Below are 25,773 nucleotides of genomic sequence, written 5' to 3' on the forward strand. Positions count from 1 at the left end.
ATTTATTGTCATAATTTTTAGCTCTGTGGCTATGACTGCCACTCTATCACAGATGGAGAAACTGAGGCATGGATATTTAGCCTGTGTTTCAGTCTGGAAAGGACAGAGAGCTGTCTTTAAATCTCAGATTCAGGACTGGACTGGTGGCTTAGCAGCTATAAGCACTGACTGCTCTTCCAAAAAAAAAAAAAAAAAAAATGGGTTGGCTTTCCAGAATCTACATGGCAGCTTACAGTCTACAACTCCAGTTCCAGGGACTCCTATATCCTCTTTTGTCCTCTGAGGGCACTGCTTGAATGTGGTACACAGACATACATGTGGGCAAAACACATTTACACATAAAAATTTACAAGTAAATAAATGTCAAAATAAATTAACTTCAGTTTAGTGGCACTGCTAATCCAGCTTATTTAATGGAAACTAGCTAACACCTATGCCTAAAACAAGCAGGCGGTTGCACAAATATTCTATCTGTCTGTCTGTCTCATCTCTATCTCTATCTGTCTCTCCCTCACAATTTTCTCTTCTTAACACTGCAATAAAACAATCCCCAATTACTGTGGGAAAGGGCCTCGTATGGTCAAAACCACTCATGGACCTGTTCCCTGCTGCCACTATTGCCACTATTGGGTACAGTTTGGGTTTCATGAAAATGTGAGCATTCCCAAGTGTGGCTGTTGTGTTCAGGCATCTGTCCCCTCACACAAAACCATGTATTGCTGGTCCCAGGTCATGGCCTCTGCAGGAGACCTTCCACGCCCAGGCACCTGTCTTAGTTACAAGCCGAGTTTAGTCTGCCTTAGACTCTGCTGTGGCCGGAATTGTACTGAGGCTTCCCTGTGCTCTCAGCAGGTGATGGAAGTTTCAGGAGATGGGAATGTCAGAGAACAGGGAGGGGACTTCTGGAGTAGACCCAACAATATGAAGATGACAGTGTCCAGGGCATATAGGAAGAAGTGAGCCAAGTAAGGATGTCTATTGTAATAGAGCTGGCTGTGCTGATGACCACCTGTACCCCTATTGAGAAAGCAGAGGCAGGAGGGAGTCAGTGAACAGTGCGCGCGCACACACACACACACACACACACACACACACACACACACATGTATACATATATATGTATATATTACACAGTTTTGGCACACTATGCCCTATAGTTTTTGCATTCTTAATTCTCCAAATCCCAAATCTGAAATGCTCCAAAGCTGGAACCTCCTTAAAGTGTTATCAGAGTACCACAAATGGAGAATTTCATACCAAGGGCCTTTGTTTTATGGACAAAATGATTTAAAATAGTGAATGTGTAAAATTAGCATCAGGCTATGTGAAGGAAGCGTATGTAGAATGTGATTAAGATGCTCAACCCATCTTTGGGGAATCCTCTTACCCATGTTCAAGAATCCCAAACCCTGAAGCCTACAGTAAGCCAGGGGTCATGGCGAATGCCTGTACCACCAGCACTTGGTCCGTGGAGGCAAGAGTATTGGAAGGTCAAGGCCCGCTTGCAACACTGTGAATACAAGGCCACACCAGGCCACGAGAGACTCTGCAAAACAGAAACTGAAATTCAAAATGCTTCAAGCATTTCTGGAAAAGATTTTCAGTCTTAAAACAACAACAACAAACAAACAAACAAACAAACAAAAAAAGAATTTTCAGTCTCCGTCTCTGTCCCAGTACTTGCATTTCAAATGGTCTATCAGGTTGTCTCTGACAGAAGGCTTTGATTAAAAGCTTAAGTCTGTAGATAACTGGTTTTGTTTTGATTTTTCCAGTTCTGGAATGGAAGTCGGGTTCTCACAAACACTGGGCAAGTGTTTCTGCCACCGAGCTACATGTCTAGCACAGTACAGGAGAAATCTTAAGCACCATTGTTTTCCTTTGGCTCTGAACTCACGTGTTAACAAAAACTCTAATTTGGCTTCAGGAGTGCCATTCATTTTGGCTTCGATCCCTACACATGAATCATTTTGCATCTGGAAGTTTCCACTGGGGAGTTCCCGATGTGAGGGAAACTTTATTCCTACAGAGCGTGTGGGATGAAAGTTCCAGAAATCTACACCTTTCTCAGAATAGCATTTTCATCATAATAGTTGTTTCAAAACACCATAATAAATATGGTAAGATAGTGGTCATCTCTGCTGACTTAAAAGGAGAAAACCGAAACCACAGACCAGCGGGCCTCACTGAAAGCCAGTCCATCCCTGAGCCTTTACATGATGTAGCCACTAGGAGGCACTCATGAGTCTGAGCCAGGGCGAGCTGCTTCCACCTCAAAACCCCCAAGCAGCAGCGAAAAACTCTAGAGGGCCTTCTCTCTGGCATTTCAAAGACAGTATATTTCTGTTGTATCTGTGAGCGGGTAAAAATGACAGAAATGTCAGAGAGGCTCCAAGGAGGCCAGCAGTGTTGAGCTGAGATGTGTCTACAGCCTTTGCAGGATGCATTGCTGGGCATTTCGACCACTGGAAGAGAAGCCTGAGTTTGCAGACTGTTCCTCCAGGTGTTTCCGGCTCTGGCCCGATGACGGCGTTGAGAAGCGTCTTAGGTGGGGCTTATTGTCCTTGTAGTGGGAACTCGTGAAGTTGAGACAATTTTAGTCCTTGGGAGATTTTTAAGTTACAGGCTTGAAGTTCAGATTTATGCTCTAACACTTCACCTTAAATCTCCAGAGTGGAGAATGGGCTACCTGCTGTCGAGTGTCGAGGGGCCCTGTGGGTCTTGGACAGTCCGGCTGCTATTGGAACTAGTCTGACAAGAAAGTGTGCTGAGAAGGGAAAAATCCAAGGTCTTGCTGAACAAATACAAATTCTAGACACTGGGCAACCCCATTTATTTCATTATCATTATCATTTAATTAATCATTATTTCTGCTTTGCTCACCCGGGCTCGGAGCTGGGGTTTCGTTACAAGCTTTTCCCCACCTTGCCTGGTGTCTGGTCCCTGAGTCTTGTACAGGGCACCCACAGCTGGGCCACAGCTGGGCCACGAGCCCCCAGCTTCTGAGGCGAGGGGCGGGGCCCAGAGTTTGGCCTCTGAGAACAAGCTACAGAACAATGCCCGGAAGTGTCCGAGTGGGAAACAACCTTGCTGGGCTGAGCCCATTCGGAGGAGCTTCCTGATTGGCTTGATCTGCTCTGTGCAGGAACTCTTAGAATAACTTTGGAATTGTCCCAGCAGAGAGACAAACTTCTCCACAGAAAAAGAACTGTCACCCAGTGATGTCAAACACGGAAAACATGGTTAGGAACACCCAAAAGCTCTGACTAAGTTTCCTTCGGAAAAGTCTATTTGGATTTACCTAGCCGCTTATCTCCTTCCTCCGCCCCCAACTCTAACCCTTTCTGAGGCTCTGGCCCCGGTACAATGAGCATGCCATCTATGCTTTCCGAATGGTCAGCATCCTCCCTTCTAGGGCTCAAATGGCAGAGACCCTGTTTGTCCGGCAGCTCATGGAACCCCCACCCCCACCCCCACATGGTGCACATGGCCACAGGCGGAAAGGGCTCCTTTCTCAAAGCAACTTTCAGCAGTACAGTGTGAGCTCTGGCTGGGGGTGAACACTCTTCCATGCATTGTGGAGGCAGCCCGTAGCACCGCGCTGTTCATGCTTCCAAGGTGGGGTGGTACCCAAATCTACTTGTGCTCCAATGAACAGTCAAGCCGAGGAAAGATATGGTGTGGGCAGAGGTTCCAATCAGCTCCCTCCTCATCCAGCATCGTTCTGTGCCTTTAAAGAATTGGAAGGACTCGATTCTATCCCAGAGCGAGGAGGAACTGTAGACCTTTACAGCAGGAAAGCTTCATTTCTTCTTAGGAAACAGGATTGTATTGAGTGGAAGTTGATTTTCCAGGCTCCAGCAAACCCAGCTCTGTATCTTAGGGATGGCAGCTCATAGCAGTTTCGCCACTGACAGCCTCAATCTCAGCCTCAGTCAGGTATAGGTTATAACGGTAAAAACCTGAGCCATGCCTATCCGTCCTATACTCTCTAGCTCGTGATAAATTCAGAGACTATCGGCTAATTTTACCATCACTTTTGTTGGACACCTAAATAATCATTTCTTTCAATGAAAGAGTCAAATTCTTTTTTTAATCTTTATTTGCTTTTATTTAAATGAGTATTGCTTTTATGGATGCCGTGTGTGTGTGTCCACAGAGACCAGACAAGGATGGATCCTTTGGAATTGGAGTTTGAGATGATGGTGAGCCACCATATGGGTACTGGGGCTTGAACCTGGATCCTCTGGAAGAATAACAGTGCCCCGAGCACTGAGCCATCTCTCCAGCCCCACATCAGTTTTTTTTAATATAATTCTTTTGGGGTTTTTTTTAAGATTTATTTGTTTTATTTATGTGAGTACACTGTAGCTATCTTCAGACACACCAGAAGAGGGCATTGGATTCCATTACAGATGGTTGTGAGCCACCATGTGGTTGCTGGGAATTGAACTCAGGACCTCTGGAAGAGCAGTCGGTGCTCTTAACCGCTGAGTCATCTCTCCATTCCAGTCTTGGAAGCACGGCTGTCTCCCCGAGCAGGACTCCTAATTCAGACAGCAGGTGAAGACAGTGATAGGGTGATGTGGGTGTTTATAGAAGCTGTGGATGAAGCTGTCTGGTTGAGTGTGTGTACGCACAAACACACACACACACACACACACACACACACACACACACACCCCTGGGAGATCCTGAGTCAGCAGGAAAGCTAAAATGGAATGCTGGATTTAGAAACAAACAAGGCATAAATAGGGATTTGGAGGAGAGGAGTGTACCATGTAAAAGATTTTTACAACTGGGGTGTGGGAGCCCAGATGTTTCCTGGGGGTTGAAACGAATGGGAATCATGGGGCAAGATGAAGTAAATGCCAACACTTCCATTATTCTGACCCAGTGATGTATCTGTGTGTCTCCACTTCTGCTTTTATTTAGATAATCCCAGAGGGAATAAAGAAAAGTTGATTATACTTACAAAGACACACGGACCTTCGGTCAGAATAAAGATACATGTACCTGCAGTCGGATATCTGAGTGGAAAAGCAGGGCCTTTTCTTTAAGATACAATTCAGCAGTTAAGAGCACATTCCCATGTTATTCAGAGGCTCAAACCTGCCTTAACTCCACTTCCAGAGGATCTGATGCCTCTGGCCTTCACAGGCATCTACACACTCACATGCATACACAAACCCACACACGGGCATACATATAATCAAAAATTGTTTATATTTAAAAAAATGAAAATCACAGAAAATGTCACAATTCCTCTTTGTATTGTCCCACTAGCAGAAAGTTATTTTTCTTAATCATGTGTGAAATCCTGAATTTGACCCCAAACATTAATAAACAAACAAACTAATAGTCAAAAGTTTTTAAGAGATGAGAAAGCCAAATAGAGTGACCTTGAAGATCTGTTAGACTTGGCAGGTGGGAACTCATGGACATGGCTGACAGCGGGTTCCGTGGGAGTGGTCAGAAGACAAGGAGAAGGGAAACAGAGGCTGGGACAGGAAAATGAGGTGGCAAAGAGCTATGACACCGGAGACATCAGGAAGAGAGGCTTTGAAGTCACTAGAATGAGATGTAAGGTCAAGAGAAGTTTATCTGTGTCTCACTGGGCAGAATGAATTATTTGTGGACCGCTGCAACAAAGGCGTCTGGGGAGTACCAGGCTGAGGGGATAATTGATCAAGGGCTACATGTGAAGAAGCTGAGCCACGTGGAGAAGCTGTGCCACTTGAAGAAGCTGCGCCACGTGGAGAATCTGGACCACGGGGAGAACCTGTGTCACGTCAGGTTCATGGTTGCCAGTGTCTGCCTTCGACAGGCCGATCAGAGCGCTGGTGATAAGATCAGGCTAGATTCTTGATTCCTCCAAAGAGAGACAATTCTAGAAAAGAACACCTTTGGGCCACTGAGAAACATTTTTTTTAAAGGACACCTTCATGCATTTCTGTCATTAGAACTCTTTCTGATGAAACCAATTCACATGAGAGTTTTATATATATAAATATAATCAGACACATATATGCATAGTCCTGTTTTGGCTTGTTTCTTAGTTACTCTGCCACTGCTTACTGAGCAGCCGTATGCTCACGAGAAAATACAATATACAACGATAAATATTATATTTATTGTATATCAATTTATATATCACCCTCTCTGTATGCTTATGCCTACCTGAGAGGGAGGTGATGCAGAGGAGTGGGGGGGGTGAAGGGACATTTTTAGCACCCTAATACCTGGCAGGTACACACAGCTCCTCTGAGGACTCAAAATGCTATGAGGGTTCAGAAGGAGCCAAGCCATGAGGCTGAGAGCCCTGTGAAAGAGATGGAGCTGGACCTGAAGGACTCCTGTCATGAGGCCTCTTGGCAGGGTTGGAGCTGAGGGTGGGGGTCCTGGCTTTCCCATTGTGGTCAGTGTTACAAGGAGGGTGGTGTCAGGCTGGGAAGAGGATGGAGTAGCCCAAGAAGACTGATTAGTCCTCGGGTAGAAGACGAGGAGGAGTGACCAGAGCTCTTCATACGGAAGGATATGACCTGGACACTTGGAATCCTCAAAAGGGCCTTTCGCTTCTCAGTCGGTGGCATTCCCATCTGAGGGATGACGGGGGAGAAATGAAACAGACTCAAGTTTCCACCTCCACCTTGCAGTCAGGGGAGGACCTCTTCTCTCCGAAGGACAAATGGAAATCCTGTTTATTTAAGGGCCCTGAGCATTATTCATTGTGAAGTGCCCCGTGCGTTCTAATGGGACTCCAGACCCACTCATGGAAATAAAAGGAAGCTGTCTCCTTGTGAATGGCAGTCACAAATGACAAATATTTGAGGACTGCCATAGAAACAGATGCACATCTTCCTGCAATGTGGGAAGTGGCTTCGGTAGCACCCACTTGATGAAAACAGCCTTCTTCCCAATGATCCACCTATGACATAGAGATGGGGAGGAGGGAAGGGGTGTTAAGATAGGGCAGAGAGGTGGCCTGCACAGTAAATGCTCATAAAACAAAAGGCTGGGACCAGAGACTGGGGGGCCTCAGAAGATCTGGGGTTCCAGGCAGCAGAAATTAACAGGGCCCTACAGGAAGGATTGGATCCAGGATTTCTCTCTCTTCTTGGCTCATTATTTTAAAGCAACAGACTTCTGAATAGGAGAGTTGTTGGCCTAGGTCAGTTAGGTTTGTCTGCTTGTTTGTCTTGAGACAGAGCCTCATATAGCTCAGGCTAGCCTCAGATTCCTTGTATGGCAGAGGTAGCCTGGAACTCTTGATCCTTCTGCCTCCTGATGAGTGCTGGAATGACAGGCTACCACACTGGTTTTGGTTAGGTAGCCTCTGCTCCTTCATACGAGGTAGAACCTCTGATGGGTAGTTCCCAGGGAAGACCGGACATTTTTTTTTTCCTCACTAGATGAATGGATAGTGTTTAAAGGGAGAGGGATTGAGGAAAATGGAAAGCCATAGACTTGTAAAATTCACAGCTGTTCTCAACCTTTGTTTGTTTCTATGGTCACCTCTGAACCACATCTGTGTTTGGCCTCCAGTATGCGCCTGGAACCCCAAAGCCACCAATGGCTTTTTCTGTGAGGCCAGCGTTTAAGGCTTGCCCTGATGAGTTCAGCTGGCAGAGTAGCTCAAGGTCAGTGTCACAAAAAGATGCTAACGATTGCAGCCAGCTGACTTCCCCTGCTGAGGCTTTCACTTCAGGGAGGGTGTAGGGGCACAGTTCTAGCCAAGCCTTAGTTACAAAGGTTGATTAGCAGTAATGAATTAATAAGCCTTGCTTCTTTTTTAAACCCTTCTACTGGGACATTATTGTGGCTCTATGTTGTCACTGGCTTCAGCCCCAAATCTTGGAAAACTTCAGAAAACTTCTAAGCATTCACTCAAAACTCAACAATGTATGCGTCCTGTATTGATTGGAATAAGCTGTAGGTTCATGTCAAGAGAGCTACAGCGACAGTGGCTTAAACACGAGGTTTATGTCTCCCTCCAGGAGACATAGATAGCCATGAGCCATCTGGGGTGTCCTCTGCAAGTTCGTCAGGGGCCCAGTCTTCCTCTAGCACATCACCTCTCCTAACCGAAGATGGCCCTTGTCCTGGGTGTTCTACGTGGTAGTTTAAGCTTTACCTCCACGGACTCATTTCAGGAAGAAGGTTAGAGAATGGCCAAAGAAGCAAGGGACTGAAAAAGGTTCTAGAAGCTACCCTATAATATTTTCACTTATGTCCCTTTGGCAAGAATGGGCTACCTGTGGCCACAAAGAATGCTGAGAAATGTGAGTCCCTTAGTTAGGGTTTCTGTTGCTACAGTGAAACATCCTGGCCAAAAAGCAAGTTAGGGAGGAAAGGGTTTATTTGATTTACACTATATTGCTCTTTATTATTGAAGCAAGTCAGGACAGGAACTCAAACAGGACCGGAACCTCGAGGCAGGAGATGATGCAGAGGCCATGGAGAGGTGCTGCCTACAGGCTTGCTTCTTATGGCTTGCTCAGCCTGCTTTCTAATAGAATCCAGGACCACTAGCCCAGGGACAGCATCACTCACAATGGACTGGGCCCTCCCCCATCAATAACTAATTAAGAAAATACCTACAGCTGGATCCTATGAAGACATTTTCTCAATTAAGGTTCCCTCCTTCCAGATAACTCTATAATTGTGGTTCTCAACTGTCCTAATGCTATAACCCTTTAATACAGTTCATCATGTTGTCTGACCCCCAACCATAAAATTATTTTTGTTGCTACATCATAACTGGAATTTCGTTACTATTATGAATGGTAATGTAAATATCTGTGTTTTCTGATGGTCTTAGGTGACCCCCCAATGGATCACGACCCACAGGTTAAGAACCACTACTGCAGTTTTCCTGTTAAGTTGATGTAATACTAGCCAACATGGCAGGCTTTGTCCTGTTTCGCTGTATACCCTGCTCAACTCCAGGGACTGAGTTACCATGAATTGGGTGGGAACTGAGCAACCAGCAGCCGCCTTTGCAGTATTTATGCAGGCTGGACACATAAAGGGTGGGTGCAGCCTGTGCCTCTGAGAAGCATTTCCTGGGGCTCTCATTTTGGCAGGCTGGGCGGACAGGCACCTTGCTTGACTGCTCGGCTGTGAAAGTGCAGTTCAAGGGAAGAGCACAGGTGGATGAAGTACCTTTGGCCCGTCAACATCAGCTTTCCTTCTGAGAGCGCTTGTACATTCAAGCTCATGTCAAGCGGGCAGTGGTGTGGAACGCTCCCCGTGTGTCTCTCCTTAACAAGAAAGGTTGGAAAGGCACCATTCATTGTCAAGATTATTCTGAGATATAGCCCAGCGGTTGAGTATTTGCCTGCTCCAGAATATCCTTACGGTCCTAGAGAGTCCATGAATAGTTGCTGCTGCTATTGTTGTTGTTGCTGCTGCTGCTGCTGCTGCTGCTGCTGCTGCTGCTGCTGCTGCTGTTGGTGGTGTTTTGATATTTATCTTGCCTTAACCCACAGTTAGGTTAAGGCAAGATAAATATCAAAACACCACCAACAATGAATGGTGCCTTTCCAACCTTTCTTGTACTCTTAATATGATTGTTCTCTTTTGAATTCAACTGAAAGACACTCAGAAAAAGGAAACATGTCCTTTTGTAGGTCAGAGGGCAAAGATGCAGCAGAGGATCATGGGAAGCAGCACTGAGTGTTAGTCAGCCTTTCCCATCTCCTCTCTTTGTGTCTTAGAATGAGGTTGGCTTACAGTAGAGTGTTGTTGTAAAAATATAAAAATAATAAGGAGTAACGGTGTCTTTTACCCCGTAGCTCTGTACCGCGGTGCCCAGATATCTGCTAGATATCTTGGCGGAAACACATCCCAGCCGCACACTTTCCTACACTCAAACCCTCACATAAAAGAACACACAACACAATAATCTTAGATCCAATTGGTAAGATATAATTGCCCACTTAAACATACAATGCCCGGTACCATCCATCCCTTGAGAACATTAATAACAACCTGTAAATACACAGAGCAGAATCTTAACATCACCTGCCATCTTGTCCTGCCACGGCTTCTCCGCCCCTCTCCTCTGCCCTGTCTCTTCCTCTCTCCCCTAGTCTCCTCCTCTTCCTTCAAACTTCTCTCCCGCCCATCCTTCCTTCTCCTCCAATGACAGGCCTCCTTCTATCCTGTGTCTGCCTCACCTGTGACATCATCCTACAGTAGGGTCTTGGAATCCAGGTGTTTTGAGGGGAGGGAAAAAGAAACAGCAGAGCACAGGAGAGCGGTTGGGGTGTGGACAGGGATGTTGGGACCTCTCTGAAGCACCATGGTGAGGCATGCAACTAGAGGGGGCCAGGTCTGGCTGAAAAGACCACACAAGGCCACAGGCCACCGAGTGATTAGGAAGAGAGAATATTCTGAGACGTGCCCTCTGTCTATCATGGCTGTTTCTAGTTTGTACCCTTCAAAGCCTCACTAGTATGTGGTCTACCCAACCAAGTTTCATCCCCATCTTTTACCAGAAGGAAAATACGTTCATCTGTGGCCACAACAGTGGCTTCGACTCATAATAAGAAACCTGGAGGCAGAGGCTCTGGAGGTGGTGTGTGTTCCATTATGGCTTCTGGGTGCCAGGCTGCTTCTGGCTGTCTGCACTCAGCTGTTCTTACTACATCCTTGCCTCTATGGGCACTAAGGTGACTGTTCCTGTAGCACCGTATCCTAGGACCATCAGAACAGTGAGCCCCCAATGATGTTCACATCCTAACCTCTGACTCTGTAACTATATTAAGTCAGGTGACAGAGGAGATGTGTATATGTCTGTTTTATGCAACTATGAAAAAATAACACAGGCACTTTGTAAAGAAAAGTGAATTTGACTGTTTCAGAAGTTGGAAGTCAAAGACCAGTAGCCTGGCTTCTAGTGAGGGCCCCCTTGACTACTTCTTGGCGTGAGAATGAGCGTGAGGGCAAGTGGGAAGAAACCACACGGTGGGACAGGAAATAGGGATCCAAGAGTCAGGCTGTCTGTTTCTACAACACCATCTACAGGGACTGTGGGGTTCAGAGAACTACATCAACCCCTTTAAAGGATAGCCCCCTCAGTGACTAAGACCTTCTAGAAGAATCTGCCTTTTAAAATGTTACTACCTTAGCATTGCCACAGTGAGAGCCAAGCACATTCATTGTGTGTGGGGAGCACACTCTCCGAACCATTATGTAGACCAAGAGGCAGAATCAGAGATGGGATGACCTCAGAGAGATGAGACATGCACTTCAAAGACAGAGGGAGAGGTCCGTGAATCAGGAAATGCAGATGGCCTCAGGGAGTTAGAAGAGAGGAGGACTTGGACGCTCCCCAAGAGCGAAGGGAACGAAAGGCTGACACACATTCTGATGTTTGCCCGATGCTCCGCCATGTCAGATGTTTGACCCATGGAAATGTAAACTAATATATCTCTGTTGAAAGACACTGAGCTTGTAGTGGGTGTCACAGCAGCAACTGAAAACTGCTAGGACACTCTCCCATGAGGAACCTGTAAGAAAAAGAGCAAAGCCAGGGTGTGTGCCTTCGACAACAACACTCCTGCTGCTCCCAGAGCTTTTCTGGAAGTTTCTACCCCTCTCCCAACACACACACACACACCTTTATTCACATGTTGTTCACCCAAACTGCCCCATGGCTGCCTTTATCTAAGTGGAAGCTGTGGTATGGGCATTTTATTTAGGCTCATTGCTCTTCCCAACAAAATGGGATTAAGTTAAAAAAAAAAAAAGAAGAAGAAGAAGAAATTATGCTGTGTGGACAACTTGGGGCTTTACCACACTCAGCCCCAACACATTGTTCTTTACCCTCTCACTGCCCTTTCCAACTCTGTCATTAGACGGGTGACAGAGAACTTTCAAGAGCAGACTCTGTACTTGATTTATCTTCCTGTTCCCGGTGCTCAGCACCTTCGGGGAACTGGGAGGGTATTTGCATAACGTTGGGTAAAAGGATGCATGGGCGAACTTCAAACAGAGGATGATGGGAGTACTCTACGGAGTCAGAGGTCCTTTGTGTTCTTCCCCGAGGATGCTCAGGAGGGTTGGAGACATTTTATAAGACCCTTCAGCCATGATCCAAACCTCCTCTCCTGCGTTAGTTCTCCACAGCTGCCTTGTGTTCGTATAGCTCTTTACAGTTTCCTCTGGGGGAGAAACCAAGCAAGCAGGCTGTTGCGTGCTTGCCACAGCCTGTAAAGCCTTGATTAACCTTGTATAAATTGCACCTTCTGCCCGTTGGTTATTTTTAGCACAGCAATATCTACTTGGCACCCAGAGACTGAGTTAGGTTTCACTGGTGAAACGACCATACAACAGCATGTGTAACCTCTTGATACTGTTTCTTGAGAGGCTCCCCAACCCTGAGACTCAGGTTTGTCTGCGTGAGGTGATAGCCTGGCCATCCAGCAACCTAGGCCCCTGGCCCAAAGCCTCAGCTGTTTTGTAATAAGGAAACTTGGCTTCTTAGACCTGACTTAGGCTTACACAGACTCCTCTCCTCTCCAGTCATTCCGTTTGGGATAAAACTCAGTTGGTATCAAAAGGTTTAGTTTCGTTGTTTCCCTCTGCACCTCTCCCTTCCTTCTCAGTTACGAAAGCAACAAGGTATCGTGACCCAAATCTTTAGCATCTAAACCATACAGCTGAGCTCTCTGAAACAGGGGCAGGCTGTGGGATGCAAGCCAGCCTGTGGTCATCGGGTCAAAGAGAATTTTCAACTACCTGGAGCTGCTTCACAGAAAGAAAGCTCCCTATGGGCATACCCCTACCCCTGACCCTGTAGGGTTTTTTTTTTTTAACTCAGCCATATTTAACACAATTTTGGTTTGTTTTATAATCCCTTGAAGTGTCTACTTCTGCTGTCAGTCAAACATACTCAGTAAATGTTGGGTTTGTATTTACATAGTTGTTAGCACTATTTAACCCCTTGACTTGACACCAAGAAGCTGAGACCCCAGTTCCTGCTTCTTCCACAACCTGTGAGACACTGCTTTCTCAGCACGTGGTCTTGGGAAGTATTTTAAAGGCGATGAATTGTCTGTAAATCAAGCAGTCTAGTTAGTAATATGTGATATTTTTACAATGCATTTGTTTATTTTATGTCTATGATACATAATGTATATGATACATATGATAGTATATTGTAGCTGTCTTCAGACACACCAGAAGAGGGCATCGGATCCCATTACAGATGGTTGTGAGCCACCATGTGGTTGCTGGGAATTGAACTCAGGACCTCTGGAAGAGCAGTCAGTACTCTTAACTGCTGAGCCATCTCTCCAGCCCCAATATGTGATTTTTTAAAATTACAGTTTTATTTATTCTCTCTCTCTCTCTCTCTCTCTCTCTCTCTCTCTATCTCTCGAGTGCACGAGTGTGCGCATGTGTGTGTGTGTGTGTGTGTGTGTGAGTGAGTAGGAGCATGTATGTCACAATGGATCAATGGATATGTGAAAGTCAGAGGATAACTTTCAGAAGTTGATTCTCTCCTGCTACTGTGGATCCCAGGACTGAACTCAGATTGCCAGATGACAAGCACCTTTACATACCACTATGTCTGGCTGGGAATCAAGGGGCTTTGAACATGCTAGGCAAGCACTCTAATGGTGAACTATACTCCTAGGCATGCTATTTTTTAAGTTGAGCAGATACTGGAACTTATAAAAAAAAACATTAGGGGTGAAGTGATGGCTCAGCAGTTCAGAGCCCCGACTGCTCTTCCAGAGGTCCTGAGTTCAATTCCCAGCAACTACACGGTGGCTCACAACCATCTGTAATAGGATCAATGCCCTCTTCTGGTGTATCTGAAGAGAGTGACCATGTACTCATACATGAAATAAATAAACACATCTTAAATAAAACAAATTTAAAATAATCTATAACCCTATTACACAATGACTGACTTTTTTTTTTTTATATTTTCCAGTCTTAATCTTCATTAAAAGGTGGACCTCTTCTATTCAGATTTGGGCACAGTGGCAGAATAAATTAAGTTATTTGTAATCTTTCTACCTTAGATAGTATTAGGTAACAAATATATACCTAATTATGAATACATATATATATGTATGCCTATGTATCAAATATAATTAAGATACATATTACAGGGGTATATTAGAATACAAGTACATATAATTTTATGCACACAAATATTTGACTAGTCTCAATTGTCACTACAATAGTGCTATGTAACAAATTCCATCCACCTGGAATCCCAGCACTCAGAGGAGGATTATAAATCCAAGGCCAGCCAGGGTTACAGTAGCAAGACCCTATCAAAACAAACACAGGGCATGACGGTACAAGCTTTAAATCCACATACTTGGGAGGTAGAGAAGGGGGCAGAAACAAAGACAAACAGACTTCCATGAGTTAGAGGCTAGCCTGGTCTATATAGAATTCCAGACAAGGGCTGCATAAAGAGATTGTATAAAACTAAAACAACCTCCCTCAAACTCATTGTCCTAAAGTTATCTATTCTTTCTGACATTTCTGTTAGCCGGACTCTGCTGAGTGACTCTGTGTCACAGTGTGGTATTGACTGGGCATGCCTTCTACCCATGGGCAAAACTCAGATCTGTCCTTTCTAAGGCCAAGCGAAGAGGTACAAGAACAATCGAGTGCAAACCTACCCAAGCCTCTGTGCTTTTCGTCTTGTTTTCTCTAATTTCCCCCCTAGTATAATTCACAGAAATGTATGCAGAAGATTTTGCTGAACACTTGGGACAGCAAAAGAGTTTTACATCTGCAGTCAGACGTCTGCATCCCTCTGCCCCTCTCCTTTGGATTCTATTTGCTGTCAGCCCACAGACAGCCTCCCCAGTCAATGCTTGCTGGAGAATTTTCTCTGTCTTAGGAATTCTGATTGTATCATCTCGTCAATTTCGTGCCACCTAATCCAGCTTTTTTTATTGATTCATCGAATATATGTATATTGAGAATGTGTGTCCTTCCCCACCTTGATGAATTTTTAATCCAGGTGGGGAATTAATAATGCCAGTTGCTACTTGGTGGCCAGGTCTTCTCTACAGGGACTGTTTGGGGCATCATAGAGTGTTTCTTAACATCTCTGGTCTCCACTTGACTTATGTCCGTAACACCAGTGCTCATCCCTTGAGCTGTGAACAGAGTAGAGATACTGCAGCCTTCCTCCAGGAGAAAATCACCTCAGTAGAAAACTGCTGCTATAGCTTAGAGGAGACTTGATGAGAATGCTAAGAAGTAGCAGTAATGGGCTAAGAAAGATGAAGGGGTGGGGCTAAGGATGTCATTTAATTGGCCTAGCATCTGTCAAACCTTGGGTCCCATTCATAATGAACCAGGTATGACGGTACATGCTTGTAATCTGACACTCAGGAGGCAGAGTCAGAAAGAGTTTGAGGGGAGTCTGGGATACTTGAAGCCCTTTCTTAGAACAAACAAAACAATGGGGGGGGGGAAGGTGCAGACATGGGAAGACTCTACAGGTGTCTCTCTGGAAACTGAGGGGGCAGGCCACTGTGTAACAGAACAGGGCATGGCAGTGATGGTGTGGGGGTGGGGGGCGTGCATGCGTGTGTGTGTGTGTGTGTGTGTGTGAGGTAGCATGGGGCTGTGGGGGAGGGGTCAGTAGCACAAGGGAGGCTGGTCCTGTAAGTCATGTGACTCCCACTTTCACTGAGAGGAGTGATGAGTGTGTCTGACTCTGTGCTCATTCGAGGGACATACATTTCTTACATTCAGGGACCAGAAACAAAAAGCTGAGGATAGAGCACAGTTTCACCCTAATCAGTTTATATGTTCCTTGCCTCTGAGAAATATTAATCTGAATTCTTCATTCTAAGTGGTAGCCAGTTCCCAGGAAAGCTGAGACAACGGGAGAGGAGGCAAGCAAGGGAGATCACCTAATCAGGTGTCAACTACAGCGGAGCTTCTGTGGTGGACAAGGGCAATGTCTAACAGTAAAAAAATGGATGAGTGAATGACCACTGGGTGAATGAATGATGAATGAATGAACTACAAGTTCAGGCAAAAGACTTCAAGAGGACCAGAGTGTGGAGTCTTTTAGACGGAAGATATCCATCTCTGCACGATCCGCCATGACCTGGCTGCAGTGCAGCACTGGCCCGGTTTCCCAGAACATGCAGTGTCTCTGAGCAATGTGAGACACTGTGGGACAAATGCCCTAAGAGCTAGGACAATGAACGGGAGTGGGGGCAGGAGTTCATACTCCAGCCTTGCATTCTTGTGTCAAAGCTCTGTGACAGGTGCTAAACCATACCAGACCTTGACAGTCTCACCTCTAAAATGGGGTTCCTTACTCCCAATTGGGAGTCATTGGGAGGGTTAACTGAAATAACCCATGCCTACTAGTCAGGGTTCTCTAGAGTAACAGCACTCACAGAATGAAATTATACAGAGAGAGGAGAGAGAGAGAGAGAGAGAGAGAGAGAGAGAGAGATCATGAATGACTCTTACAGGCTGCAGTCCAGTAATCCAACAATGGCTGACTGTGGTGTTCAGTAGTTCCTCAGCCCACAGTAGAGTCCGGTTAAGTTTCTCAGTCCACAGGGCCGGATGTCTCATCAGGTCTTTCAGTATGTGCTGGAGTCCTAAAGAAGTAGGCTCTAACGCCAGTGGAGGAGTGGATGTGCTATCAAGGCAAGGGCAACCAGGCAAAGGGCAAAAGCTTCCTTCTTCTATGTCCTTATAGACTTCCAGCAGAAGGTGTGCCCGGATTTAAGGTGCATTTTCCAGACTTAAGATCTGGAACAAAGGTATAGAGTTGAAGTAGATTCACCCACTTCAAACCAAGCAGAAGATCTCTCACAGGTGTGCCCTCCATTTCTGGATTGAAGTACATTCCAGATGTAGTCAAGTCGACAGCCACAATAGCCACCACGCCATGTGAATTAGTTCTTGGAACAGTGCTCGATGAAAGCTAATTATTATTCCTGTCGTTAAGTAAGAAGAGTAGAGCTGCTGAGCTTTATTCCCCAAGTAACAGCCACAGCTATTCTGGAATATTCTCAAAGACTCTTAGCAGTGCTAAAAGGTCTCTTCTTGAAGCTATATAGAATAGTAATAACAATCAAGAGACTATCCAGAAACTTGGTGGCAGGTGTGTCTGTCCCTTCTACTGTGTCCCTTTTTGTCAGTAGAGGTCACTGAGGGAGAGACAGCAACTCCAGGGTTCTGCCTAATAGCCACTTTTCAGCAGTTTATTTCCTTTGAGGAACACTGGCCTTTTGTCTTTTGCCCTTTGGCCATCCAAAGAGAAGAGACGGTATTCTGAAATAGCCAGGAGAGTATGAAGTTGTTTCCTTCTGATTACATGTCCTGAGCTATGTATTTACAATCTACCTCTGAGCAAGAAATATACACACCAGCAAGGTAGTTGGGATGCCAGAGCAATGGGCACATCAAACCATGTGGCAGAGCCCTGGCCATGAAGCTACAGAGCCAGCTCTGAATTCTTTTCCCTTTGATCAGTGCCTTCCTGGCAATGAAGTTGGATGCACGGGATACTCCATAGTGGAAAATCTTTGGCCTGGTTTCTTGGTGTCGAGAACAATGAAAGTTACAGGTCACCAGCAGGAAGGTGGCTGCTCCCTTACCAATGGATAGTAGGGACCGTAAAGCATCTTGTGCTCTGTTTGTGTGTCTTCCAGGCTGGAGCAGGAAATACAAGCGCTCGAAAGCGAAGAGTCCCAGATATCGGCCAAAGAGCAGATCATCCTCGAGAAACTGAAGGAGACAGAGAAATCCTTCAAGGACTTGCAGAAGGTGAAGAAAAAAAAAAAAGCAGAGTTCCTCTAATCCAAGTCAGGGGTGGTCCCCCAGGAAAGGGTGAGAGCAGCAGTTCTCAACCTTCCTAATGCTGAGACCCTTTAATGCCGTTCTCCATGTTGCCATGACCCTCAACCATAAAATTATTTCGTTGCTTCTTCATAATTTTGCTGCTGTTATGGTCATAAATAAATATCTGATATGCAGTGTATCTGATATGGGACTCCCAAAGAAGTTGTGACCCACAGGTTGGCCACTGGGCTAGATGGTAGGCAGAGAAGTCTGAGCCATACACTCTGAAGAAGAAGTGCCAGGAACTGGCGCTGTTCCTGCAGCAGAGCGCCCTGTCTTCCTTAGGACGCCTGGGGACAAGTCTATTAAATCAATCCCATTTATATGCTGCTGTCTACACCCCATAGTTCCCTGATGTCTGAAGACTTCAAATTACGCATTAGAATTGTAAGACCAGTTCCTATTAAGCAGATTAGATGACCTAGTGTGGCTTTATTAGAATTTGCCTCTCAAGTCTTTCCTTTATGAGAGGGCTGGAAGCAACACTGTAGCAAATAGACAGAAATCGTAATATACAGGGTGTAAATGAACGGGAATCTCCCTAAATGAAAATAAATGGCTCTATGTGGTAATATCGAGAGAGGCCTTGAGGCTCTGAATATCTCAGGACCACATTCTCAGTGATAAAAAACAAGCAACCCCCCCCCCAAAAAAAACCTGTATAAAATGAAATTCAAGATGGGATCCTTTAATAGTGCATCTCCAACTCAGAAGAGTTGTGGATGACTGAAACTATCTCACAGTAAATTGATTGACATCCCCTGTAAACTGAGAGTGTCAAATCCTTCACTGCCCCCAGAAGAAAAGTAAGCTTGGGTCTTGCCTGCTGCTGGCCAAGTTCTGGGTCCGTGTTTTGGGGGCTGGGAGTGGGACATGTTACATGCACACACAGTGACGCTCTACCCTGCTTTTGTCTCCACAGAGTTTCTCCACTGCTGATGGAGGTAAGTGAACACTGCCCTGACTATACTCGGATGCTTTCCTCCTGGTCCACTGAATGGTTCTCATTCATACAGACTCACCAGGAGACAACTGTGAGGGGACACTTCCTAAGGGCATCCCAGGCAAGGGGCAGCAACCTAGCTGGCAGCACCCTACGAGGTCACATTGCCTTCTTTTCTGCCTCTGTTTCTTGACTGAATGCTTCTATTAGCATATTGGCCAGCTCTTGGTCCAATGGCCTTAAACACTTGTTGTCTGGACTTTTCTTGAAAGGGGTTGGCAAAAGAATATGCTGGAGTCAGAGCTAATGTGCAGGAACCAGCCCATTGCCCCCAGTAACTAAGTCACATCAGAGGTGATTTGCTGTTTAGGAAAACTTCTGAAGCCTCTGGAGCTTTCTTTGCTCTCCTTCCCTCCATCCTCCCAAAACTATCTAGAATCTCCCTAGCCTTCTAAGGAAACTGGGCTAGGAATAATTTCCTTCCCTGCAGTGACATCTGACTCTGAGCCCTGGAAAGTGGAAGTAGGACTCTAGTCCTCCTAATCCCAGCCAGACAGGAAGGGACAGGTCCTTCTCCTGTTCCCTCCTCTGCCTTCCCTGGGCTATGGGGATGAACTTGGGACCATGCTTCTGCGCTTCACTGCAACTCCTGACCTCAACTACAAACCCAAAGTTGTTACTGTCATCTTGGGCCTCACTAGATGGGCTTGAAATGCCAGGACACATGGGAGCATCAGCCGCTACCCGCTTCTCCTGTGGCTCTCACACAGTCAGCCTCTAGCTGAAGAGGATCAGAGGTCAGAGGAGTTGGCGTGGGAACATTTCCCATTGTTATTCAGAAAAAGGGGGGGCAGTTTTTAAAAATATGATGACGTGTAATACATTTCTTCTGACCCGACTGCAGGCCAGACATTTGTATATAGGACAGTTCTGACTGGTGCAAAAGACAGGCAAAATAAAACGGCAGAGAAGGTATCACAACTTCCCCCCCCCCCCAAGAGAGTAAAAGACCTGGGTTTGAGCTCCCTTATAGGCGATCCCTGAGGAGACATAAGGGAAACCTTCCATTCTCAGAACCTGTAGCAGGAACACACCAGCAGGAACTCTGGGAGAAAAGAACCAACCATATTCCTAGGAGAGAGACCTGGTTTCTCTAGGATGTGACTCAGCTGGAGCTCTTCTGTGCTTTGAACGTGGGGAACAGATGAAGCGGGTGGCCCTGGAAACCAGGGAGCCCTGCACGGAGAGAAGCAGAGTTCAGAGGATCATGGAGGTGGGATCACTGCCAGGCTGGGCTGGGGCCAGGCCGCCGACCCACAGATTCTTGCACCTGCAGAACCTTGTGCTTTTGTGCTGTGCCCCTCCCCCCTCCTTCCTTTAACTGGGACCTTCCTTGGAATTTTCTCTTGTAGCTAGGGAAGGGAAGGCATCTGTATGTCCTGCTCCTGAGTGGGCTGTGACTGTCATGGATGGCTGTGTAGTCCACTACTTAATAAGCCAACGTGGAGCCACATCACCAGTTGTTACCACTGTCTCTTTCCTTCGCACCTCCACTCGTTTCCCCCTGAAGCCTTCCCACTGTATTGTCTGAACCCTCCAAGTGTTCACAGAGGTAGGGGGAATCCTCACAAGAAAATTGGAAGCCTAAAGCTGGGTGAACTCAGGCTTAGGAGAATATGATTTTCGGGGGTCCTCTGGAGGGATTGCTCTGGTCTTACCTGTCCACCCCACATTGTGATTCCTCTGTGAACCTCTGTGGTTCTTACGAAGCCCGGACGACTTCTCCGTCAGTCGCACTTACTGACATGAAAGAAGTTTGAAGAAGGGCACACACACTGATGAGAATATGATCGGTGTCTACGTCGTTTTCTGGTCTGAGATAAAACCCCCAAGGTGTCCCACTTGGGGGACCTTGAGAAGCCCAGTTTTGTTTCAGAGATCCTAAGTTGATGAGACACTCTTAGAATCAATCAACTCTTGTTATTAAGGCCTAGTAAGAAATTATTCTAGAATAATACGGAAATGCTGATTACAGAGTATTGAGTATAAATTGCATATGATATGTGCTTTAGTTTCATTTCTGTTGCTGTGATAAAATACCCAGACCTCCCCAAGAAGACTTATGTTAACTCACAATTACAGGTTGCAGCCTGTGATAGTAGGGATGTCAAAACAACAGGAATTTAAAACACCCACAGTTAAGAACAGAGAGAAATAAATGCATACATACCTACTTATTTGAACTCAGCTGCCTCTCTTCATTCCTAACTAGGAGATGGTACCACCCACGGTGGGCAGCTCTTCCCACATTGATTAACATAAGACAATCTCCCAAGAGGCTGGAGGGACTGATTGTTCAGCATTTAAGACTACTTGTTGCACCTGGCAGTAGTGCATGCCTTTAATTCCAGCACTCAGGAGGATGAGTCAGGCTGAGCTGAGTTCAAGGCCAACCTGGTTTATATAGTGAGTTCAAGGACACAGAGAAACCCTGTCTCAGAAAAACCCAGAAGGACATAGAGGGGGGAGGGAAAGGAAGAAAGAAAGAAAGGAAGAGAGAGGGGGAGGGGAGGGAAGGAGGAAGGAAGGAAGGAAGGAGGAAAAGGAAAGAAAAGGTAAGGAAAGGAAAGGGGGGAAAAGAGTGTTTGTGCTTGTTGCTCTTGCGAAGGACCTGGGTTCAGTTCCTAACACCCACAGTGTGTCCTCCAGTGCCAGGAGATCCAATATTGTCTTCTGAATTCTGAGAGCATCAGACATATATGTGGTATACATAATTCATTCAGGCAAAATACTCATACACCTAAAATAAAATAAACCTGAAATGAGAGAATTAAGGCAATTCTCTCCAGATATGCCTGCAGGCCAACCCGACCTAGAAAAGCCTCGTCTTCCCAGCTGATTCTAGATTACATCAAGTTGACACTTAAGTAGCCAGCGCAGCATGGACCTTCTGCTACCGGTGTTCTAATATAAAGCCTTGGCCAGAACAAGCAAAAGAACGTGTGTGTCCCGGGCTTATCCCAGTCTTGCTATCAGATACTGATCTTAGATTGCTGTTCTATCCCAGTCTGTGGTGTTCTGAGCCTGCACCCAAACCTCCATGCTATGATTGCGAAATCTCAAGGGACGCTGCCCTTGTGTGTTCTTCATAACTGTGCAAGGAGACACTGAATGTCTGTCCCATGGGTGATGTTCTCTATCCTTTCTGACAGCACAGAGAATGCTGAGAGGCCCCCTGGCTTTGACAGGAAGAGGACAGCTTAGTGACCGAGGCCACTGTGTGCTGAGCTTTCACAGTCTCCCTGGATGTGTGACAAATACGGTTTAGCAACCCCCCCTTTAAGATTATTTGTTTTATTTATGTGAGTACACTGCAGCTGTCTTCACACACACCAAAGAGGGCATCAGATCTCATTACAGATGGTTGTGAACCACCTGTGGTTCTGGTTGCTGGGATTTGAACTCAGGACGTCTGGAAGAGCAATCAGTGCTCTTAACCACTGAGCCATCTCTCCAGCCCACACTTACTTTTTTTCTTTTAAGGGAGAATTTCTCTATGCAGTCCTGACCATCCTGGAACTTGCTATGTAGACCAGACTGGCCTCAGATTCACGTAGATCTTCATGCTTCTGCCTCTGGAATTCTAGGCTTAAAGGTGTGCATCACCACACCTGACCTAAGGTTTGTACATAATGGTGCATTGAGGAGGCTACTCTGGTCCCCCTCTCATGAGCCATACCATTGTCTCTTAGCAGAAGTCATGCAGGCCCAGCCTTCTAAGAGTTGTGGTCAGTGGGCTTGTATCTAGTGCACATTAGACATTTCATCATTCATTTGCATCTGACCAGGAGGCGTCCCCTGGAGTAGGGTAAGCTCTGATCTTACTGGCTCTTTCAGAGGCACAGTCTCATGTCTGTAAGTGGCTCTTGCTTCCAGCTGCTGAAATGCTCGCCCCAGCAACCCTATATTGAACACAGAATATACTAGACACACATGTGACCAGTCATTGAGGTCTTACTTGGTCTTAATGGCTTGAACCTCTGTCTCTCTTTAGAATTCAAAAAGGTTCCATTCCAGAGATGTCTGGAAGTCTTCAGTGAAACTCAAAAGGTCTCCAAGTCTGCTCTAGGCATCTTTCCTCTCATCATTCACTGTAGTCCAGAAGGCTGCTCCTCCGTCTTTTCAGGAATCACTGTAATCAAAACGTTCCCAGCCCCTGAAGATGGGCTTATCCCACGCTGCTGTTGCTTGCCCCGTCTAGTGTTTGTTTGGGATACACATCCTTCTGTACCTCCCCCACAGTGGAAGCAGAGAGATAGCTGCCAGCAGAGTTCGTGAGTAATAGAAGTTTGAGGTTAGAGAGAAATAGCCAACATTTATATGGCTACTCAACCCATTTCAAATCCAGACCCATCTTTAGGGACGCCTCTCCATGCTGCTTCACAACCTTCTCCTAGGCAGATTTCCACCCTTCGGTGAAAGGATATTCAAATCTGTCTTTCCTGCCTGGGTTCCATGCTCCAGGGTGTCTAAAGCTGGAGAGAGAAAGGTAACATGGCCTTTACAGTCTAAGGTCTTCCTACCTTGTCCTTGTGTCTTGTTCCTCCGTTTGTCTGGTTTGAGGGGTTGTTTGAGACAGTCTTACACTGTAGCCCTGGCTGGGCTGGGCTGGAATTCTACATACAGTAGGCTGGCCTCAAACTTGTGGCAATCCTCCTGCCTCTGCCTCCTGAATACTGAGATTATAGGCATGCACTACCGTATCTGCCTGGGGTTTCTTTATTGCTCTTCTTGTTGTAAGACAGGGTATTCCTCAGTAGTCTGGGCTAGCCTGGAACTCAGCATATCACCCAGGCTGGCTTGGTCTTATGGCAGTGCTCTGGCTGGCTTGGTCTTCCAAAAGCTGGGGTTACAGGCATGAGAGTCCTTATCTATATGATGACCTGTTTTTTTTGTTTGTTTGTTTGTTTGTTTTTATCCCATGTAGTTGATATGGAAAAATCCATTGTCTTAGAAAAATTCCATCTTTGCCCTAAGAACATGACTGCCCAACATGAGCACATCCTGCACTGCTCTGACTCCTGTGTGAGTCGGCACACAGCCTGGTTACCATAGAGTGAAACTAATCCTAGTCCAGTGTCTGTTTACAGGTCTTCCCAGTGTGAAGGCTAAAAAGTGTGTAGGGGGTGAGAAAAGGATCTCCCGGAACTAAAGCAACATAATAGGGATAACCGTAAATAGGGAGGGAGCTGGAGAGATGGCTTTAAAATTCAGAAGTATAGTGCTGTAATGCAAATGCAGATATTCTTAACCTAGAAGACACAGCTTTATCCTGGGCATGATCTGGAGGAGGGGAAGTGCTTAGGATGCACAGGGTGTGAAGGGTACACAGGACAAGTAGGTTGGGAAGGATGTGCAGGATGCGAAGGTTGAGTAGAATGCGTAGGATGATATGCGTAGGATGCGCAGAAGGAGTAGGATGCGTAGGTTGCACAGAATGAGTAGGATGCGTAGAGTGCGCAGAATGAGTAGGATGCGTAGGATGCGAAGGATGCGTAGGATGCGAAGGATGAGAAGGATGCGTAGGTTGCGAAGGGTACGTAGGACACGTAGAATGCGTAGGATGAAGCGTAGGGTGCACCGGATGCTGTGCGCAGAGCCGATCGCACAGGGCTGAGCCTAGGGGCACACAGTAGTAGATGGTCAGTTTTTGTGCTTCAGAGAAGTGATGATGATGGCCAGGAAGGGCAAAAGGGGGTAGAGAGAAAACAAATGCTAGGGCTAACATTTGGAAAAGTTAGGGGAAAAGTCAGAGTAAACCCTTGCCGGCATTGACAGTTAATTGTTTGGGGATCGTCAGGCAGTGAATTAAAGAAATGATCTAAACCAAGAATGTCGATAGCTATACATGTGACATAGCGTTTATCATTTTCACAAATCATCTATTCCAATATTTTGTGCCAGAAGAAAACTAGAGTAGCATGCTAGCCGGAGACCCGCTTTGAAAACTAGCTCTTTCTGTTTATCATGTAGGGGCTGCAAAGGAGTGAGACTCTGTTACTGCACAGTAGCACAGCAACTGATAAAAAAAAAACAAAAAAACAAAAAAAAAAACCTCACTTCCATAAAACAAGTAAAAAACAAAATCTTTGTCATAAGGAGTGTTTTGGATTAAAATATAGTGTTCAAACATGATTTCAATTTTTAAAAAATAGTTATTTTTGGCAGTAGGGGCATAGTTGGTCTTTAGAAGATGGAGACTCGGGGTTGGGGATTTAGGTCAGAGGTAGAGTGCTTGCCTAGCAAATGCAAGGCCCTGGGTTTGGTCCCCAGCTCCGGAAAAAAAAAAAAAAAAAAAAGAAGATGGAGACTCCTTTTGGTGGTTTCAGATAGAGAGCAGCCCAGAGGGGCAGGGGACTCAGTAGTAACCACTGTCACTTTTCTCTCCCGGAGAGCGTCAGTGTATCAGACTTGTCCAGCGTACACAAGGCCCTGGATTCAGGGACAGCATTGCAGGGAGAACAAAGAGTACCTTAGTGTGGTAAGAAGAGAAGGGGTACACTCTGTTCCGTGTGCATTTCAGTGTGGTGTCCCATGGTCGGTCGCTCGTACCTAGTTCATAATGACTCTAAATGGCCCTCCTTGGCTTCTGTACACCATCAGGGCTAATGGCCTACACTCTTCATCTTTCTGGTAACTATTCCCATACACAGTCCTGAGGCTTGAGCCCTCTGGCCAGAATCCCTCCTGCCTCAGCTGCTCTGCTGTTTCCAGTCAGCAGGCAGACATCCGGCATCGTGGACGCTGATCCTCTTGTCCTTGGCCGCCTGCGGGCCATTTATGTAGGGCAGGAAAAGCTGCTGGCTGGGCAGTGAACCCATTGGGCCTCCCAACACTGTGTCCGCTGTATTCCCTGTTTTCTGCTACCAGATGCAGTAAAGTTAGGTTTCCTCTCAGCTCCCTGA

General features: G+C 46.0%; 1 protein-coding gene across 9 annotated transcripts in view; it reads left to right on the top strand.

Annotated features, from left to right (window-relative positions):
• Positions 1–25,773, top strand: part of Pakap (paralemmin A kinase anchor protein) — a 466,751-nt gene that overhangs the window by 230,067 nt on the left and 210,911 nt on the right. For all 9 annotated transcript variants that reach the window (XM_063287310.1, XM_063287308.1, XM_063287309.1 and 6 more), the window contains 2 exons: positions 17,676–17,790; positions 18,788–18,809. In XM_063287310.1, the coding sequence (XP_063143380.1) occupies positions 17,676–17,790; positions 18,788–18,809 (137 nt within the window). The remainder of the gene's footprint in view (positions 1–17,675; positions 17,791–18,787; positions 18,810–25,773) is intronic.

Source organism: Rattus norvegicus, chromosome 5, assembly GCF_036323735.1.
Source record: "Rattus norvegicus strain BN/NHsdMcwi chromosome 5, GRCr8, whole genome shotgun sequence".
In the NCBI taxonomy this organism is placed as follows: Eukaryota; Metazoa; Chordata; class Mammalia; order Rodentia; family Muridae; genus Rattus; species Rattus norvegicus.